We start from the raw sequence: 21376 nt of genomic DNA, 5'->3' as shown, positions 1-21376 counted from the left end.
GTAATGAGGCACAAAAACACATTTTAATAAAAAACTTCCTCCAAGGATTAAGTTAAACATGATCAAAAGTGAACAGCATTGTTTTGAAGCCTCTCATCTCATTTAAGTAGCACACACGTCAAGAATTATTTACAGTCATACAAGCATTCAGACTCCTGCACCAAGCAGGGGCAGCATACACTTTCTGAAAGACTGCTCTGTTTATAACTTACTGTTTCAATATGCCTAGGAATAAGTTTTAGCTTACTGCTACAAGGACAGAACTGGAAATTAGAACTTCTGAAGTGCTTGTATTAGGGTATAGATAGAGGATCAAACAATCAAAGTACCATCATCACTGAAGAATTTAACATATTCAGCTAACAAGCATTAATCAAGTGCACCCCTTGAGTGTTACAATTGTGTAATTGTGATTACAGTGCAAAATACGCTAGCATAAGCTGTCATGGAAACAGTTTATCAATCTATTCATTTTAACAGGATAGCTAAAGCCAGTACCACCCCAAACTTTACTTACATTGCATATATGTGCAAGCTCTCATATAACATGTTTTACTTTTACATTTCTACCCATCTCACATTGTCTTTTTTTTGGTCATAATGTCTTGCCCTGTTCCTCAATCATCACGTAACTATACACCTCCTATTTCTTTCACAATGTGCTTGAATACAAAAGTAGTTTGAACTGACAAATTCTAACTTCACAATTGCACCATGCAAAGAGCACGGACACATTCATTCCATGAAGTTCAAGTGATGAGGGGTCTATGTCTATCCATGCCCTTAAACTAAACAAGGAATGTCCAAATATAATTAGGAGTTCAAAGCAAGAGCAGACTGCTTTAGCACTTCCAATGGCATTTCCAAGTCACATGGATACAATACTAATGTAGATCTATCAATTTTCTACAGTAACTATGACTAGTTGATAGATGTTCCTTCTCAAGACGGGCTTTATTTCCTACAGTTTTGTGATGACATGTATTGATTCACTGTCCCTAGAAGATTTACATATATTTAACTGACTCATGATTTAGCCTTCCTCACTCAATGAATTCACAGGTTTCCATTCACTCCCAATGTTCTTCCCCAGAAAGTATCGTTGATGCCACCAACACTGGAATGAATGCACTTCCAAAACTCATCCATGATATGACATTTCCATCTCTTTCACCTTAGAAAACATCATATAACAAGACCTCACACCCTACCTTTAAGCCATTCTATTATAGGCAATATATACCAAAATTTCTTTTCTTTGCAGCTTTTAGAGGTGCCGTAAAGCAAGTTAAAATTATGTCATCTAAAAGATGATAGGAGTTTTCACAGTACTGCATGCAGCTGTAAGTTTTATAGCTCTTCCCTGGACAAATTTGCTGTCTTGTATCATTTTCTAAAGGCAAGTTACAAAAGCAAGATCTTGACTATCCATCTGAAATTTTTTTTAAGAACTTACAATGAGGAGGTCCATAACATGTTGGAAGATTTTTTTTTTCTTGATTGCAAAAAAAAAACCCCCACCAAAAATCTTCAGCAATACTTTATTACACAACACTCAGATAGAAGACAAGCTAGGTACAGTTACCTTAAAAAGAAAAAAGCTCTTGCAAGTTTACCCCAAATGGGCAAGCCACCAACTGCACATCGCTCACTATTAACATTCCCTAACCTATCAACTTGCTATTTTAATAACAGTGTTCTCCATTACTCTGCTACTTTTATATTTACCTTTAAATCCCTCCCATTCTACTTCTCTTCTTGCTGGCTTTTCTCTTCCACACTAATTATTGAGAAGCACTTTATCACACATCCCTGCACTATTCCTGAAAAAATGGCATTTTGCCCAATTGAATCTTCTTTCAAACCTCTCCTTCAAACTCATATCTTGCTATAAACCATATAGGGATCAGCCAACGATGGTGTCTTTGAAGGACAAATGGAGGTAGTCATTAGGAAAAACCCTCAAGTGTTTGACAACTTTGTATACTTAATGACTCCTCTCTGCTCCTACCTGCTTAAGCTACAGACTCTTAGAGGTGAGGAATGCTTCAGTATGCTTGTTGTGTATGTATGACCAATGCTTCTTGGCAGTCCTCTTACATATTATGCAACTATATAAATATGTGCAGGCACTTTCTGACACAAGTTATTCCTTCTTTTAAGTAAATCACCTTTGAGACACTGTTTTTAACAGGTTAGATGGCAGAAGCTTAGTGAGAAGACAGTCAAAAGAAGAAAAGGTGACAGAACAGAAGAGCAATATACTGAATAAACTACTGGATTTCAGCAATTTCATGTACACTCCTACTTCCAGAGGGTTTTTACTATAATGCCTTAACATCTCTTCATTGGCCACAATTCCTTTTAACTAGCCTTGACCAAAACAAAGGCATCATCTTCAAAAAAACCTGGAATAAAACCTCCAAGGATGACTTAAGAGGAACCTTAACTTCAACAGAGCATCTGGTACTGCCTTTCTACCAAATCAAACTGCAATTACTGCCTCTAATGTATGTACATTAGGCCATTTCCTTTATGGCTCCACTTCACACAGAAGCAGTAACTGAAGGAAATAATGGAGTGCCCAACAAGTGGGAAAGTAATTGCTCAACAAGCGTGGAACAAGAGAGAGTCAGCTGCGCACTATGCACATGTGGCAGCTCTTCAGAGCCCAGCCCTGCAGTGGTAACAGAAGGCTGGTGTTATAGAACAAGCCCACTGTGGGAACTCTGCCAAGCAACAGCCAGGAGTGCTTGTCCATCTAAATCCTTGGTTCCTTAAGGATTAGGGGTCAGGAAACAATTCCTTCCAACAGCACCACCTCCTGCCTGTACCTGCCAGTCATTAGCCATGCACAGATGGAATACCATTAAGCTCCAAACTCCAGTCTTAAATTGCACCCAAAGAGCTGTATTAAAAGGATGCTTAGGTGGTATTGCAAGGATGGTGGTGCAGGACTGCAGAAGGGACAGTTCAGGTGTCCTGACTTCAAGAGAAATGCAGAAGTACCTTGTGTGAAGACCGTCTTACTGGGTTGCTTGGGGTTTTCTGCTCTAGATATTCCCAGAGTCACTCCACTTCTGATTTTATTCAGTGTCTTACTACTCAGAAACACAAAATAGAAGATGAACACAGGAGCTAAAAAGTTATCAATTTAAGGATGCTACACAAGCACAGTTTAGCCCTTTCTGCCTGTTCAGTCTTAGTTACACAGTCTCTCAATTATAAGCTTCACCTTCTCAGGAGTCCCAATTTCATTCAGTAACCTATGCTGAAAGGCTCAGTGAACAACTAAACAGAATCAATTAGAGTTCAGAGTGACCCCATCCATACCTGACTCCTCACACACTCTGCATAAGTGCTGTCGCACACACAACAGAAACGCCTTGGAAAAGGTTATGGTGCTTGCCTCAGTGCATCTATAAGCTTCACAAATACTAAGTTATTCTTCATCAAGCACATTCCTCCTCTTTCTTCCTTTATACAGAAAATAAACTAAATCTTAAGTGAAATTATAACAATTTTGGTGTTAGTTTTGGGCTTGAGAAGTTCACATCCCAGGTCTCCCAGTGCAGCTACCATTCTTAGGGCACATTCTTAGTGTCACTCCAGGAAAATGGCTTCGAAAGTAAAGCACAAAATTAGCAACCACCTGGGAAAAGTCTGATTTATTATTTCTCCAGTAACACCAAGAAAATCTATGCCAAAAACATCAATAGAAACCTATTATCTGAGGGAAATTCAAAGACCTTAGCCATAAGACAGTCATTTGATTCATTTGATGCTACAATGAGATTAAAAAGATTAATCTCTCTCAAAGAGAGTATTTGTAACTACCTGCAGCTTCAAAGCAAAAATACTGCATTGGTTTACATTGTCTGTGCACTTGGAAGGACGCCTGCATTCATGAAGACCAGGAACTTGCTTTTAAAATGACAACTTTTACTGCATTGTCTGAACATGATTAGCAAAAATCAAGTCTGGATTCAGCCTGCAAGCAAAGCATCCAGTTAAGGCTGTCACCTTCATATTTCTTATAGTGAGAAGGTGACAGAAAGTATTAAGATAAATTAATTACCACTTCTGTACACTGTGTCAGGTCATTTGATATGGACTAAAAGTGCATTGCCATCCACTAATTAGAGTGAGGCTGAGTTAAAGTTATGGAAGAAAACTTACTCTATCAGTTTCCTAACCTTTATTATACCCTTTCCACTCTTAAAAATTTTATACAGAATGCCACAAAAGCTAAATGTTAGCCTGAGTTGCTTGGTCTTCCAAAATACCAAGTTAACATGTATGGATACCTGTTATTTAAAAAAAAAAAAATTTTGGAAGTTATCACAGGAACAAGCATAATATAGGAGACCAGCGAGTCTTCTAGATTGTTTATATGAAGCTGACATGCAACCGAAAAAAGCTTAGGTTGTGGTGGTTTTTTTAGTGTCTGCTCTAGATAACATTGCAATCCTTCAATGCAAATGAAGGGAGAAGTATCACTAGCTTGACTAGACCACAGTGAATATCTCAGATTCTATTCAGCAGCACCACAATAGCATTGAGAATAGGCCACACATTTATATTTACTACCGATTTACCACTTCTTAAAACTAGATCTTTCAGAAAAAGTTCAGACATTAATCCCAAATTGGGATAAAATTCCTGTATTGTTTTATACAAATGTCAGATTTTCCCTAAAAACTGAGTTTCCAGAGCTTGGACATGAGAAAATGAATGTGCAATCAAATCAATGTACCAGAAAACTGATGGCTACAGTAACAATTATATTAAGTCAGTACACTGGGCAAAGGTTCTCTTACGGTTACAGTCATTTGACCTTTAGCCAGCTCTTAATGCCCCAGCCAACCCTCTAAAGATGGAGATTTGCAGCAGCTTCTTGTCTGAAATAAGCCATGAAAAGATTCTTCTGAACCCACTGTACAAGCATTCATTTAAAATGTCATGAATGTGCATGAAATCAGAGTGCTTCTAACAGCTTACTTTGCAGCTTCTGTTTAAATGCACTAACTCTGAACTACCAGAGGATAAAAGGACTCAAACCTTCCAGTCTGGCACTCATGGACCTAAAATATACACAAGCACCTCTTCACAGGTGTGTTTACGTAGTTTAAACCTTATTTAAATAGACTCTCGATGCACACACTTTCCACAAACACCTGCTTCTCCCACTGCAGTGCTGACTTGTACAAGGCAGTTGCATTCAGTCATTTTCTGTCCTAAAGCCATCCTACACACCAGTAAGCTGTACTTCAGTCACGAAAATCCTGGTTACTGACTCACCCCCCCAGTCAGAGCAAAGCAAAATTCTGCAATGAGGAAAATGACTACAGAAGTACCTGCTCTTACCTCTACAGCATACTGGAATGGTCTGAAGACTTCAACAGCCATGGCAAGATTTAAGGAAACCCAATCCTCATCAGATCATGGAAAAGCAAGCTTATAATTAATTCGTATTTCCAGCCATTTGTGGTTATAAAACCTCTCCTTAGTGAGCTCAAGAGCATCTTAAGTTGGAAACACTCATGAAAGAGAACATGCTCAGTTATCACTGGATGTCGAAAAGAAACTTCCTTTTGTTGACCTAAATCCATAACAAAACTGATGAAATGAACAAACATTTCAACATTCAGACACATTTTCTGGATAGTCAGCTTACTTTAAAAAGCAGTCAAATGGAATTTGTGGTGACAGTGACCCTAGATCCAAACTTGTATCAATACTAAGGCTTCCATCAGTTTTAAAATAACCTTTGAAGATGTAGTTGTACTTTAATTTTGCATGCATGGACAAAGCTTGATAGTCACTGCTTCCATATGATCATAACTCAGGACACTGATTTTTGCTTTTTCTAAGCACTGGAAACATGAGATGCCACATCAAACTTAGGCTTATGGTGCTTATCTTAGTACAACAAGCATTCAACTATTAAATTTATCTTGGAGTAACTTATGCATCACCCAAGATGACAGAATGCCTCTTTTTCCTTTCTGTTTTTCAGGCAACTAGTATCAATAGCAATTAAAATATATGCAGCCCATAAAAATGTAAAAATGGCATACAATAAACCAAATGATAGTGGATCAGAGCAGCCATGCGGTTCATTTTCAAATTATTAAACTGTTTTTATAAATCTACATAAAATTGCCACAGAAATTAAGTTTCTCTGTCAGAATTTTAAAGAGCAACATAATTCAGGTCCAAGGCCCTTAGCTAGGTATGCTGAACTGTAGAAGTGAAGTTACTCTTACCATAATCATGGGATTGTTTGTGCTGAGCAACAGCATCTTCTCTAGATGCTTCTTTCAAGAGCCCATTTAGACATTACAATGGGATGGGATACCACTATTTAGTTGCAGGCAAGCTTTGAAATGGGAATCTTTAGCTGCTGGAGGCATATGGTGCATCTTTATACCCTTGACCAGGGTATTTCAGCACCACAGTCATGACAGAGTTAATACCCACTAGCTCAGAGGAGAACAAAAGGTACTCCACTGCAACATGCCTAACATTTACATTGCCTCTCTTTGCTCATTAAACAGGTTTTGGTTAAATAATGAACAAACTGTATTACAGACTCCGATGAGAATTCCAAAATTATAAATCAACTGGTAAAGCCCAGAGGAGAATGAAGGGAGTGGGAGGGAAGGAAGGATAATATTGACTAATATAAAGGGCGCAGCTTGACAGTGGATATTCCTGCCACACCTGATCAAACATGCTCCATGGGGGAGGGGAAGGGAGGGCGAGAGCAAGAGGGGAGATGGGACAAGGCAGCCTGAAATTTGCATCCGGAACAGATTAAAATGGGTTCTTGGGGGATTGAGAAAATACATAATATATATTACTATAAATGCAAAATTGTACTAAAAGCTAACTCAAATGTCAAAGATTACAGCTTGAATAAATTTAAATATAAAAGCAATGCGTTTCCATGAGCTAATGAAAGAGACATGAAAGGAAGGTCTAGGCAAAAAAAAAAAAAAAAAAACAAAAAAAACCCCCAAAACACAAAAAAAACCCACAAACCCACCCCCAAAAAACCCTAAGCTTGGACTTTTCATTGCCTGGAAGATGAGGCAGGAGACTCTATATTGTTGAAGGTATTGCTTGGGAACTGGTCCATGCCTAAAACTGAAAAAAAAAAAAAAATGAAGCATCGCAATGATGTCCTATCTCAAGACACTAGTCGGCAAATAGCAGTCACTGAAGCTGAAATTACCGGTTTAAAAGAACCCCATGTAGTCAAACCAACACACTATCATCGCCATATATAAGCAATTATTATCTCAGCATGAACCACACTTGCGTGATGACTAATACTCCCAGGGAGTCTCTGAATCTCTCAGTACATTAAACTTTGCTTTCTCTAACACAAGCAGATAGTTGGCTTGCATTTTTTACCCAACAAGTCAATAGCACATTGTATCTAGCTACTCTAGATAAATGGCCAGTCCCTGACATTTACTCATACTGCATTTATTTGAGCGTCCTGACATTCCCTGCTCTTGTTGATGAGAAGAGATATTTGCAATAATGGCAAAGAACTTCAGGAGTCTTATTTTAAAGAAATTTTTATCTCATAGAAGGGAGAGAAGGAAAATTTCCTCCCAAAACACTTTTGGTGACGGTATGCATGTCCTACAGAAGATGAGTGAGCTTACCAAAAAACCCACAAATCCAGAGTGTCATGTAGTCTGGGTACAAGCATAACATCCAGAACAAAAATACTACCCAGAAATGCAAGCTGTGCAGGAGTTCCCTAAGATGTCATGATCTGACAGAAGAATCCTGCTCACAGCCAAGGAAAGTTCACCTGGCAAAGAAAAGTAAAGCATTACACACAGGCAGCCACAAAAAAGGAAGGAATAAGGGCTTAGAACTGGCACATGTCCTCAGCACCTCTCGTCAGCACCTGGAAGTGGCACAACTGTACTTCTAGGGAACATACTTTTTATGGGATTCCAGGCTCAGTGCTGACACAATAATAGGCATGCTTCGCAATTAGAAATGCAAAAAGTCCATCTCAAACTTAGGTTCTGAACACTCACTGTAATAAAGGGACCAGAAATAAACCTTACTTTCAAATATTGCAATCAGTAAGACAAATCCCAGGAAGAACCAGCAGAATGCCACATGCAGTTCAGGATTAGCCTCACTTCCAGGCTCTCAACACATTAGGTTACACTTAAACAATCACTCCTGAAACTAAAAAAGAGAAAATGTGGGGGAAAGGGGAGAAAGATGGGCTGGGAGAAAAAACTTGCTCAGAATGCACATCACAGCCTTGTGTTCTACTTCTGTAATCAATACAGACTTCCAGTTCCTTTCAGTGCAACTGGTCACAAAGTAAGCCTTTCAATTCAAGATTCAAGAGACCCAAAGGGAAAGTGAAGTCTGTGCTTCACTTATTACTGATAAGAGATGATGAAAACCAACAAATCAAAGAATGTGAGGAGAAAACAGGTAATGGGAGGCTACTTTCTAAGCAGATTTTTCCCATCATTCACAGATCAGAAAGCATAAACAAAGCACAGAAAGACCATGTGTAATAATACACCAGATTTCACATATTACTACAGCTTTGGTATACTGAAGAAACATGCATATTTATATATAAAAATGTCTGTGTGTGTATACACACACACAAAAAAATATATATACACACACACATATATATATATCTCCAGATAGCGACAGCAGTGGCCTTTGTGTAATAGTTTACATTGGTATTATTTGTCTAAAAGTATATATGTATTTGCTCTTTTCTTCTTACTCAATATATGACCTCTGGATAGTAAATAAGATGAACAAGTACACCTGTACATTTATTTGCATATACCCTAGCAGGTACACATTCCTGCTTATTTCTGTATAAGCTTACCTGTTATATTATTCAGCACTTCTTTTAAGAGGCTAAAGCTATGCAGCAGGGGATCCCTTTCTTCATCCTATAGGTTATATATAAGAAGGAAGTCATTAATGAGGCAGACATATTCCTGAAGACAAATCTTAATAATGGGTCTGTAAAGACCTCACCTTCATATTCACAGAAGTACTGTGGGTTGAGTTTATCACTTTCAGAGCATTTACTCCATTAAAATCTTGAGAAGCATTTTTATTTTCCTGCCAGTGCTCCCCAATGTAATACAGCTCAAATGTCAAAGCATAGGTTCAAGATTGAGCATTCTGGGTTGGTTTCATTGTCCTTAGAAGTATTTCTGAATAGCCTTCTACTGTTCAATAAATTTCAGAGCAAGTCTACCTCATACCATATTGAAATAGATCATCTGGATTTGCTATAATGTTAATCTATGCAGATTGTAATGGGAACAGAAATACAATGACATTTGGTGCCGTTAAAATAACTGAAGAAAGAATCATAGTACAAAATTTATATGAATAGCTCCATCCTTTAGCCTTAGTCTATCTTTACAGTATTAAAATAAGGAGGAACAGCAGTTTCTCCAAGCTGTGTACATCTGCAGCCACACCCCTCACTGGGTGGTAGTGACCTGCAATGAAGAAATGCCTGTTAGAAAGAAAAAGGGCCCTGCCCTTTGACAAACTGAAACCCCTTGTACTGGATGACAGCCATCTGCTATTCATGTGACATTCTGAAGCACACCACAGATACAGTAGGACACATGCATACATTTACACTGTGGAAGCCATAAACTGACCAATGCATCATTAGACTTGGAAACATTGTATTAATGACTTTTAACAAAACAGGTTTGAAACTATTAACAGGTTTCAGTCAGGAATACAGCTAGCAGTCACAAAACAGAGCTAAAAAATACTATGCCTATGAAAAATTTAAAAATACCCTATATATAATGACTTCCCCAATCTTCATTTCATGGCTTTCATGATGAAGACTGTCTTCTCTAAGAGGGCACAAAAAATATATACAAATGTTGTGCTAAATAAAATACCATATATTCAAAATCCCTGACATACCAGGTGATAAAAGTCTAAGGGAGATGACTCCCATGTGGAATACAATGTGGGATTTTTTGTTTGTTTACAGGGTATATAGGTAGAAGATTTCCAGCTTTGTACCTCTAACAGTCACTGGCACACAAGAAGCCAAAACTGCTACACATGAAACAATATAGAAAGTTACTCCAACTTTACTTACAAAAGTACTATAACGAGTGCTAAAAAAAAAAATGGAGGTACTTTTCTAAAACCAGGTAGTTTCTGCCATAGCATGAACAGGTAGTAACAATTCAAGGTAACTTACCAGATGTGTGTGAGTGCTCCATCGGGCATTACGCTTTATGGCTCCCACCACCGCGTTGATTTCACCTTGTACAATGTAAATGTTCTTATCCACCATCCTGACAATCCTGAAAATAAAGGTAATTCAAATTAATCCCCAGCCCCTCAGAATTATTCTCTTCCTCAGATGAAACATCACGTTGGCCCTAGTCAAGCAGGAGGCCTGCAGAGATGCAAGAAACTCTTTCAGATCTTTGTTTTGTGCATGCAGACAAATACAGTTACTTTGTCAAAAGGAAGATGCTTTTCCACAGAGTGTATTTTCAAGACCATGAGAGCAGACAGTTATAACAGGGCATCTGTGAAGCAAGAGACAACTTTGCCAAGGCATATTCCTTGTTTTTTTCCAGTCTATGTAAGTTCACCAAAAGATAAAGTGTTAGGGTACCAGGACAGACATCCATGACAATGCAATAACACATGCATCTCCAGCACTTTATGCAAAGTCCTGCAGCTCTACACAGAACACAAAGCCAATCTTGTACTCTGTTAAATAAGCATCGGTGACTTGAATAAGCTGGCCGGAGCAAAACTGTTTGGGATTTTAAACTTTGACAAAATGAAGTAATTTATAACAGATGTTGATTTCACACTTGCTTCTTGAAAAAAGCTTTCAAGAATGCGGTCAAGTAAAAGAGTCATGGGTAAGACCCCACAAAGAAATGAGCAAAACTAGAGACAAAATTGGATGGAACATAGGAAGAAAAAGTGAGAAAGCTAAAGGCAGACACTTACTCTCATGTAGCCTAAGGTCTTAGAGGGAAAAACTTAAACTGATGTACCCAGAAAGACAGAAGAGGGGAAAAAATTTTACAAGCAAGAAATATTTTTAATGGTCTGAGAAAAAGCAACAAAGAGTGGATGACTACAGGATTGTTCTCTCTATACTAGCTGTAGCCCAGATACAGTCAAGCATAAAGAAATAAGAATGGAGGAGAATAAACAGACACAACTGTTTATAAAGAATAAACAGGACTTATAAAGCTGCCAGAGTCAGATAATACCATGTCTGCAAATGAGAAGGATTTAGTGAAATAGTAGCCAAATAATGAGACTTTTTCAGAAGATATGAAAGGAAAATGAGGAATCCAGCTTGAAATCACAACAGGCCATCCACAGGGCAGCAAAAGACTGAAAACAGATGAAACATTGATCATAACACTTCAAATCAGGCAGGCTCATTTAAAGGACTCCATTGGGGAGGGAGGGTGAGGGGTAATAAAACACAGAGAATATGAGAATGATTTTTACCCATGTAGCAAAAGCAAAGCTGGAAGCAAGTGGTTTTGGTGTATTGCTCCAGAGGTCAGAAACACTACCACAGAAATTTCAGAACATACATCCTGGATCTGTCAGGCTTCACATTAACTAACATGTTTGAATTATCAACAATACTTCAAGTATACAAATACTCTCTGAGTGAAAGAGACTAATTTGCTTCAGGACTCTATAAATAATGGAAAGAAAGCAAAATATAAAAAGATACCTTATCAAGGGAGAACATCAGATTTGTTGTTTCTTATCTTTTTTATACGTTTGCAATAGGATGAACAATGTAATGGCAAAACTGTTTCTTACTTCATTAGATTAATTATACGTAATGGCATTCCTAAGTGTTACACAATAAATTAGGGGCAAAGACAAAAGTATTTTATAATATAGGCACTGCTGTGACAGACCAGATCAATAGTTTATCTCATTCACTACTAGATGATTCAAAAAAAATAAACAAATAGTTCTGCCAAGTAGTTTGCTTGTGCCCTAAAGAACAAAGGTTCATATCCTCCCTCCACAGCTGTTATAAAAGAACCACAGATATTCTTCCTATTCATGTGTCTAATGCTCGAGAGATGTTCCCATCCTCAATAGTAACTTATTTCATATATTATTTATATGACTGCATTAAAATAATGTATAAAAATATCCTTGACCTCAATTTTTTCTACTTCAGTATGTTGTCTTTGTTTTAGTACAAGGCACTAACAGAAGACTCTCCTCCACGTAAAATTCCTCACTTATTTATTTCTTCTTTCAGTAATTCCAATATTTTCCATATTTCTACATAGGCAGTTTCTCAGATCAAAACTCTGGTCCATAGACCAGAAATACTTTCGGGGAAATGCTTTATACATTCAAATTTGTCAAAATTCAAGTTTTTCCTGTCTTCACTGTTACAAAACAACATTGAGCCCGTAAACTTTGTAGTGCCGTGCTAGGCGTTTAGCAAACTGACATGGAGACAAAGGCTCCCCCAACCTGATTTGGAAAACCATGTAAAGAAATACCAGACATATGTATCACGTGCCCTGCACATACACAGATACTCAATAGTTCTGCCAATATTTAAAGTGATGCTAAAGCTTAAATGCTATTCTGCATACTACTGAATCTGCCTGTAGGACTCTTCCTATTTCTTCTCCTCTACTTCTAACCTAAAAGAATCAAGATGGAAAAGTTTGTTAAACTCGGTCCTTCGTGAATGTAGGAAACTTAGAATGCTCAGCTGTTCCTAAACCTGGTGCTATCTCCAAGCAGCAAAACATGAAGAGAAGATAGACATAAACCTCCAACACATACCTCTTCCTCTCAACCTGCTGGGAAACTGAATGTGTTGATCCTTTCAAGCAAGGGTGCAAAAAAATCCCTGTTGCTTGGCAGGGCTCTCCTGACATATTAAAATCCTGCAAAACTTACAGGGGTTTTTTTGCAATTATATCCTTTCATTGCTAGCTATTTGAGAAGACTTGATAAGAATGCACTCCTTTCCTCACTGCAGATTCCATTAAATGTAACTTTATTCAAAAGTACAAAAATTCACTTTACACATGCCAAAAAGCTTACTGGCCCAATGCAACTGAAATAACCTGTCATGCTGGAGACACAAATTCACTCCCAGATCTCTGAACATCACACATACAGCCCACTTCACCACAAACACTGGGTAAAGATGGGGGAAAATCCTGCTTTATATTTAAGCTTGCAGTTAACCAAGCAATAGCGCACACACATTCCAAAGTAAACCACAGCCAACTATCTTCATTCACGCAAAGAACCTTTGCAACTGTGTGCTGGAGAAGGAAAGAGAAAACAATTACAGGGTGGGGGAGAAAGCCAGACGACTATTTTCAGAGAGATGTACCTTGTAAGCTAAACCCACCAAAAGCACCATCCATCCCTGTAAAAGTTTAAAAGTTTATTTCAAGCAATGGAAATAGCTTCTGTAAACTCTGCGCTTCCCAAAGCCTACCCCTTTTAAACTATCAGATAATTTCAGTATGCATTCCTTCAACTATAACCTCATCACAAGCAACAACTGCTCACCCTTTAGAGCTCAGTATAGACGTATTATATCAAAAGAAGTTTTAAGATTGAAATTAATGCTCTGAAGCTGCAGAGAAACGGTTACAAGATTTACCAGACCAGCACTGAATGATCAGTTGGGTTTACAAGAGCATGGTAGTAGTCAAGCAAAACCATTAAATGTTTGTTCAACATATAAAAAAAATTGCTAACACGAATTCAGGCTTAATGTTACAAAGGTATGGTCTGAAGAGTGGGATATTGTATAACTGTTGGTTGGACAGGTTAACATAACTAGTAATGCTGAAGATCATTAAAAAAGTTGAAACAACCTCCCTAGCCATGGTTCTGACACCTCTTGCTGTCTTCAGATCAAGACTTGCCTTTCTTGAAAGCAATCTTTAATCAAACACAAGATAGCGGACTCAGTAGAGAAACACATGGATTAAGTTCCGTGGTCTTGAGTTATGCAGAAAAAACAGGATAGGTACCTATTAAATTCCAAATGCTTTTTAGCTCCTTATGTCTTCAGTTAATCCTACATAAACTACTGTTTCTTTCTCATGATAGGTTCATACATCTGCTTAAAATCTGCAGACCAGTCCTCAGATTTCACTCGTGTGCAGAACTTCAACAGGCAGCACAGTGAAAAAGACAACTCCAAACGAAGGCAACACAGCTGCCCAGCCTACCACGAGAAACCGGGAAGCTGTTAGCATTCACAGCCTCACTGCTAACAAGGTTAGGAACACTGTGAATGGAAAAAGGTAGATGCCTGAGCATGTCATAAAAGAACAAAATTTAACATTCACATGCTTCTCAAAGCCTTCAGCAATGTTCTGTAGGCAGTAATTACCACTATTCTGAGACTCTTGAAATAGTATCAGACATGAAATCTTCATATAAAAACACTGACAAGATTTACATCTGCAGATGTTATCTCACACATGCACCGAACACTCCACTGCTCAACCTTGGAACATACTACCCCAAAACATCCCAGTGCACAGGAACCCGAACTTTTCCTGGGTAATACCACAAGAAGTCTCAGGTACGCTTTTAGGAAACGCTCCCTCCCCTGCAGGGAAATATCTGCAACTCTTCTGGAAACAAGCAAGAGTTAGCATCAGAAGTGATGAAGTCTGGCAGACTTCCATCAAGTCACTTCTTGCTAGCACAAACTTGAGCCTTCAGCTATGGCAACCAACTCAAACCCAGTGAAACTACTCCAATAAACAGCAAAATAAACAACATAATCACTACATATGCAAGAAAAGTATTATTTCAAAGTAAGCTCCCCTGACCTAAATTTGCAGTGTTTATGATAATGCATGAATAATCTATGTAGTCTCTGACCTAGATTTGGCCACTTCGGTCCTGATACAATACGCTGCTACCAAAACAGAACACACAACACCCTTCAGTCCATGAATCACAAACAATTCCTGCCTAACTCAGAGATAGCTAGGTTACCCAGAAGCCCAGCTGACAATGAAAAAGCTCCTTTCCTTCCTTCTAAACTACACATGGAAGGTACATGGATCTCCATCAGTAAATTTAACTTGCTTGGGTTTTTCACGTGGTAACTACTCTGCAATAAACATCACAGACAGCAAAAGTTCAGAGAAGCCAGGATGTATCTCCAAAGGCTAGCTCCTAATGCCTGGACAAAAGTAATAGAAAAGTATTAATTTATAAGTATGGCAAAGAATTGTGCAGTCCAGTGATGCCAAAATTCTGGGTAATTAAGAACACCCTTTAAAAAATAAGCAGCAGTAACGTGACAGCGGCGGCACATCAGAAGGGAAGGTGGAAGGCACCTGGGAAGCAAGATGAGAAGGCAACTCACATTTACCTGTCAAAACTGCAGAGTAAAAATGAAACCTAAAGTAAATATGGAAAGGGGGATTTTCTTTCTTCCAATTACTTCATACTGTTGAAACTAAGAAACATGGCACCAGCTGAACTCACAATGTATGCCCTAAGTTCGCTCTGAGCCTTCCTCCTGCAACAGCTAAGAAGCTGGCCATACACTGGGAGAAGTCTCTGCTTCCACCAATTTTTAAGCCAGCCAACTTCGCGCACGGCCAGCGGGTGCGCGTGCAGGCGCAGGCACAGCCGGCACCTCCCTCCCCGGCCCGGCTCGGCCACCCCGGTGCGGCCCTGAGTCCTGACCGGGCTCTCCTCTTACGCCTCCGGCCCGCGGACGGTGATTGCCCAGAGCCGGGCAGCCGCCCCCCCCAACCTCCCTGGCCCTGCCCGGCCGTTTCCCCCCCACCGCCCCGTGCGGCACCCCGGGCAGGACGTCGCGCCCGTCACGTCACGGCCCGGGGGCGGAGGGGGCGGCTGCCAACCCCCGCCGCGGTCCCCCGTCCCCCCGCCCCGGTCCGCTGCACCCCCCGCAGCGGCCTTCTCCCGGCCCCCTGCCCGCCCCCGGGGCTGCCGCGGCTCCGTCCACGCCCCCCGTCGGCACCGCACGGTTCCCCTGCCGCAGCCTCCCTCCTGCCCGCCCCCGCGTCGCGACAGTATCGCGACAGGCACTCGCCGCCCGGCACTGACCCCCGCATCCAAAATGGCGGCGCCTGCTCCCCGCGGCGGCGGCGGCCGCTTCACATATCGGTCAGGCGGGCGACGCCGCGAGCGGGAGGGCTCGGCCCTCCCTCTGTCCGCCCCTCCCTCCCTCCCGGCGGCAGCGGCGGGAGGCGGCGGCAGTCCCGGCGAGGCCGCCGAGCGCGGGGTCCTCCCGGGCACGGGCAAGCGAAACCGGCCCCGCACCGCTCTCACTGACGTGGAAACAGGCGCACCCGAACGCACTGCCTGGTTACTGCGCCGACGGACAGTCCGGAGAGCCAACCCGCGCGCGATGCGGCGGGCAGCTCCCTAAAATGCCCAATGGAGTCGCGGTCTGTAACCGGAGGAGGCGTACCCTCCAGTGACAAGAGGAAGAGAGCCAATGGGAGGAGAGAGGGTAGAACTAGCAGAACCGCGAACTGGCCAATCGCGAAGGAGTCCTGCCGCCGCGGGGCGCGGCCTCGCCTGAGAGGGCGCAGCAAGGGTGGTTGAGCGGAAGCCGGAGGAAGGGCTGCCCTCGCAAAGTATTGTGGGCCGGGACGCCCGCCCGCGCTGCGTTCTGGGGCCTGCGCCGGGCCGCCCCCGGGCCTGGCCGCCGAGTGCCTGGGGCTGCGGCTCCTAGCCAGCCCGCCTGGACACCTGGGCGGGGTGGGTGACCGCGAAAGGGCCCTTCAGTCGCGTGCCGGTGGGTCTTCTGGGGGAGAAACACAGCGATCGAAGGCTCGCCAGGGACCCAGGGCCTGTAAAGCAATGCTTGGACCAGCCGCCTCTTGTTAGCAAGGCGGAGCAGTGGCCCTCCTCCGTGCTTTGCAAGTATTTCCCAACTTGCCCCTACAGCCCTTCCTACCACCTTCTCTGGAGCCAGTTGGCAGGTGGTGCCCAGCAAGCAGCTTGTTTCCTCCCGGATACCTCCCCAGGAAAATTCAAATGGATGAAACACGACATGCAGCTCTTAGGAGAGTAGACACAACAGCGCCCAGAGGGGCACATGTTGCTTTTTCTTCCTCTGCAGTCCTGCTCACCTGGTAACTTTCCTCAAACCTGAACACAACTGATGCTTTGCTCAAGTTGGGCTACAAGCCGTGTGCTACAGCCTCAGTTCATCTGCCCAGGTAGCCTGGCACCCAGAGACCACAATTTGGTTTAACTGCTCTTTGAAACCGGTTTATTGGCCAACTCTTTGTGGCAAGAGCAATCACAGCTTTGCAAGCGTGCAGCACTTAACAGAATGAATTCTTGGTGCTGGTCCAACCTTCTCAGCCACTTTCTGTGTCTATGCCCCAGTGTTGAAGCAGTGTACTTTAATGGCAGTAAGTTGCAGAGGTCGCTCTGCTTGTTCAAGCCTCTGCCCATTGAACTTGGGGCAGAGGACAGAAGGTCCTTGCAGTTACCTAACAGTTCATAGCGCTAGCATCTGCAGCCAGGTCAGCCTGGGGATCTGTTGTGGCAGGTGTTAGAGTGGTCAAAGCAGCAGTTACCCCAAAATCTTGCACTCTGTCTGTAGGGCAAACACAAATCAAACTGAAGGTGAAGGAAAGCTGAAAGGGTCAAAAAGTATTCATTCACTGTCCTAATCACAACTTCATCTGCTGCAGCATGGCTGAAGGAGGGAAGTTCTCAGACAAAGGCCCAAGGGAATGGGCAACAGGCCTCTTCCCTGGCCACCCAAACCAAAATCTGAGGCTGCCTCCAATGCCACCCTAAAAGATGGCCAGATATCATGAGGGCACAACCTCCAGAGAGGGTGTTGTGGGATGGGGTACTCTAGAAATGGTGGTCACCATATCCTTCCCTCTCCACATGAATAGCTGCCCGAATATTGCCTGATCAAGAATCAATTTATCTTCAGCTGAAACTGCTGTTATCTCCCACCTCTGACAGCTGGAGGCCAGGGGACCTGCTTCAGCTGGGCTTTACCTGATAATATGTAGGAACTCTTTGGAGTTGGAAGTTTAAGCTGTAATTGCATTGATTTCTGAAAAGTAGAACAAGAAACAGCATGTTGCAGTGGCCTAACCATGGGCTTGGAAGCTAAAATGTATCACCTCAGCCTCTGCTGCAGCCATGGTACATGCAGTTTTTAGCTTGAGTTCCTCAGCTATAAAACAGGCAGTCAAATACTCACCCAGCACATAGAGACTGCAAAAGCCACCTAAGCAATGAGTGAAGGTTTGCAGAACGAGCAGATTAGTTGCTAGTGCTTTCTCCTTTCCTTCTGCCCTGCTCCAACAGCCACTAAAGCCCCCGTGGTATCTGCCAGGCATTTGGAAATTCACAGGAGTTTGTCTTTGCCACTCTGTCCATCTGCTCCTTGCTTGGGGAAGGGGATTTCAGGTGCTGGCTTGGCCATTGCACACAGCACAGCTCAGTCCAGGTCAGCCAAGCCTGCCTGCCCTCCCAGGGAAGGGGCTAGAGCCCTCTCTATGCCTTCTCACCCCTTCCAGTGGCAGCTGCGCAGCTCAGGCTCCCACCCAGTCCAATCTGGTGAATCGGACCCACCTAAGGTGTTATTTATGGAAGCCTGTCACGGAGCTTGAAACCAAGCCAGCCAGGAGCCTTCTGCTTCACCCGAATGCATCTTAGTGCATTAATAAAGAGCAAACATTGCAATGTGCTTTGCATTTTTACTTACAATCCAGCACTGCATTGTCTGGAGAGAAAAACAATACAGTACGGCCCCGCGCTGCCTGGGGAGAAGAGAGTTCACTTGCACGCACTACGGCACTGCGTTAGTCAGCCCTCAGACAGCCCAGCACCGCCCTGGCTGTACAGAAAATCCTGCTGATGTGACAGTGCGGCACCAACGCCCCCAGCTCCGCGGCAGCGGGGAAACCTGGGTTGCGTGGACTGCCTGATCCAGCAGCAGTGCACAGCTATGTACGGATCACGTGTGGGCAAGTTGGAACACTCTGTTTGCACCAAAAGATCCAGGTGTAGGACCAGGACACAGGACAGTCCCTTGTCACTTTATTCCCAAGATAATGCACTAGTTCTTACACACAGCGAGGCACAATGAAACCAAAGATCAGACAAGCACAGCCTCTGCAAATCCCTCAGGTTCCTGCTGTCTGGACAGGAAAGCTGGGCTTTTTCCTCACTGCAAAGATGCAGCTTTTCAGCAGAGTTTCTGTTGTGAGTATTCCTCCTCAGCTGACAAAAAGCATATGGAGGAGCTGCATACTCACTGACAATCATCCCCTCAGGCCTTGCCCGGCTACCTGGTCAGCTCACCTGCTTTCATCCGAGACACCTAAGCAGCCAGCTCCTTGCAAAGAGCAGTGTCTCCACAGGGCACACCAACTGCCTTCATTTGGGTCCAGACTGCCAGTGGAGTCCCCACAAGCCTTTGATGAGACTGTCACAAATCCACATTGCCAACCACCTCTGCCTCTGCAATCTGCACCGATGGACAGGACCAACTTTACACGGTCCATTACTCTTGCTCAGCCCCTGCCATTTCACGGTCATCCGCAGAGCCCAGATATCAGACCCATGGGCACATGCAACACAGAAATTTTCCAGCAGGTTAAATAGCCTGAGAGAGGTTGAACTTCCATCCCCTCCTCTTGGAGGCTTTTGCTGTTTCCCAGAGGCTTAGTAAGGTCTCCAGAAAAAGGGCAGGAAGAGGTACTTGACTCAGAAGGTACAAGCAGTTGTCATGGCTAGAAACTACTTGCAGCTACTCTCCCCAAAGCTGAGCATCCCCAAAACGCTACTGAATGCTGAACACAGTGGCTCTAAGCAGCTGCTCCTTTCCAGAGCAAGCTCAGGTAGAGGCTAGCCCAAAGCCAGCTGAAGGCTCTCCAAAGGAAAACTGATGTGCTGCATCTGGTGCAACCTGCACTCAGGCCAGGAGCTACAACTGAAGCGACAGAGCCAAACTGAAACACTCAAAAATATTAAAACCCTTCTCTGGAAACTACACAAAGTACAATATTGAAGCTGCAGAGCAGCCTCCTCAGGCTAAAATACCCTGACAGCTGTTCTACTTAGCCCATGTCTCAGGAACACTCCTGCACTTCCCAGTGACATGAAACTCTCCTGATGAACATTGCAATGTAGTGTTTTCCATTGTCTCTTCTTGGCCGAGGCAAGCCACGCCTTTTTGGCAGGAGCAATCCGGGCTCAGTTAGTCATATCTTCGTCACCTCTTGGCTAGACTACAGCTACATGATACACCTGGGCATGAAGCCCACAGCAGTTGGCAAATGCCAACCAGAAGAGCATGCTGCAGTGGGAGCCCTGGCTACCACAAACGCATCAAACCTACCCTCTGCTCCCTAGGCCACCTTTTGGCTCGGAAGCTAAGCCAAATTCAAGTCCTGATCTTCAAGGCATTTGATGGCATGGACCCAGTGTGGCTAAAAGGTCATTTAAGACACAAAGATGGAAACCATGATCAACATTCAACAACTCCGCCACTCTCCAAGAGCAGTGGACCCATCCAGAATGAGGACCGGGTTTGCCTGTGACAGAGATAGGGTTTTCTCAGAGGACAAGCTCTTCTCGGCTGGTGAAAATGAAGTATGTCTAAGATGCTGAGTAATTCCCTCCTTTTGCATATCCCACCTCTCTGCGAAGGCGTGAGTCAGGTTCACTCTGGGTTTAGTTTGACTGTGCTTTTTTTTTTTCCCTTTTCTTTTTTATGTTATATAAAACAGTAACATCTGTCTCCTCCTGAACCCAGGTGAAGTTCTTGGTCTCTTCCCCAGCAATGAATTCTCCAGCTGGTAGGACAAGATGCACTACAGCTGAGGGGTCTTGGCAGTAACCAGCAAGATCTGCTCCTACATTTCAACAACAAAGGCTAGAGCACGCCCTCCGAAAGAGACTGTTCAGGGGTCAGTCCAGCAGTTGTAGCAAGGTTGCCCTAATGAAAGTGTAGGTCTCTGGATGGTCTAATCCAGTAGTCTTCACACTGTGCTCCACAGGGAACAAGCTTCTGACATAGTGCAGGTTTGTATTTCCAGTTGCCCAAGGGAAATAGCTAAAAATACTTTTGTTTCATTATTACTTGAAAGTGTAAGCACTAACTGTATTTGCTGCAGGCTACTGATGGTGAAAGGTTTGGAGGGAGAGGGAGGCAATTCAAAATAAGGTCCCTTCATTGCGGCAGACCTTGAGTAGGGTTTTCAGCTTCCCTGTGGCATGTGGTGATAGAGACACACTGCCCTGTGGAAAGTGCTAGTGCTGTTATACT

General features: G+C 42.9%; 1 protein-coding gene across 7 annotated transcripts in view; it reads right to left on the bottom strand.

The window, feature by feature from the left end:
* Nucleotides 1-16396, bottom strand: part of GBF1 (golgi brefeldin A resistant guanine nucleotide exchange factor 1) — a 110358-nt gene extending 93962 nt beyond the window's left edge. For 6 of the 7 annotated variants that reach the window (XM_069796464.1, XM_069796458.1, XM_069796459.1 and 3 more), the window contains exons 1-3: nt 16165-16396; nt 10268-10373; nt 8903-8969 (exon numbers count right to left, since the gene is read on the bottom strand). In XM_069796464.1, the coding sequence (XP_069652565.1) occupies nt 8903-8969; nt 10268-10373; nt 16165-16172 (181 nt within the window). In that variant the 5' untranslated portion in view covers nt 16173-16396. Of the gene's footprint in view, nt 1-8902; nt 8970-10267; nt 10374-15460; nt 15485-16164 lie in introns of those variants that run through there. The other variant, XM_069796460.1, reaches the window with a different exon arrangement.
* Nucleotides 16397-21376: the final 4980 nt, after the last annotated feature.

This window comes from Haliaeetus albicilla, chromosome 11, assembly GCF_947461875.1.
Source record: "Haliaeetus albicilla chromosome 11, bHalAlb1.1, whole genome shotgun sequence".
NCBI lineage: Eukaryota > Metazoa > Chordata > Aves > Accipitriformes > Accipitridae > Haliaeetus > Haliaeetus albicilla.
This window is presented reverse-complemented; position numbering and strand designations above follow the sequence as displayed.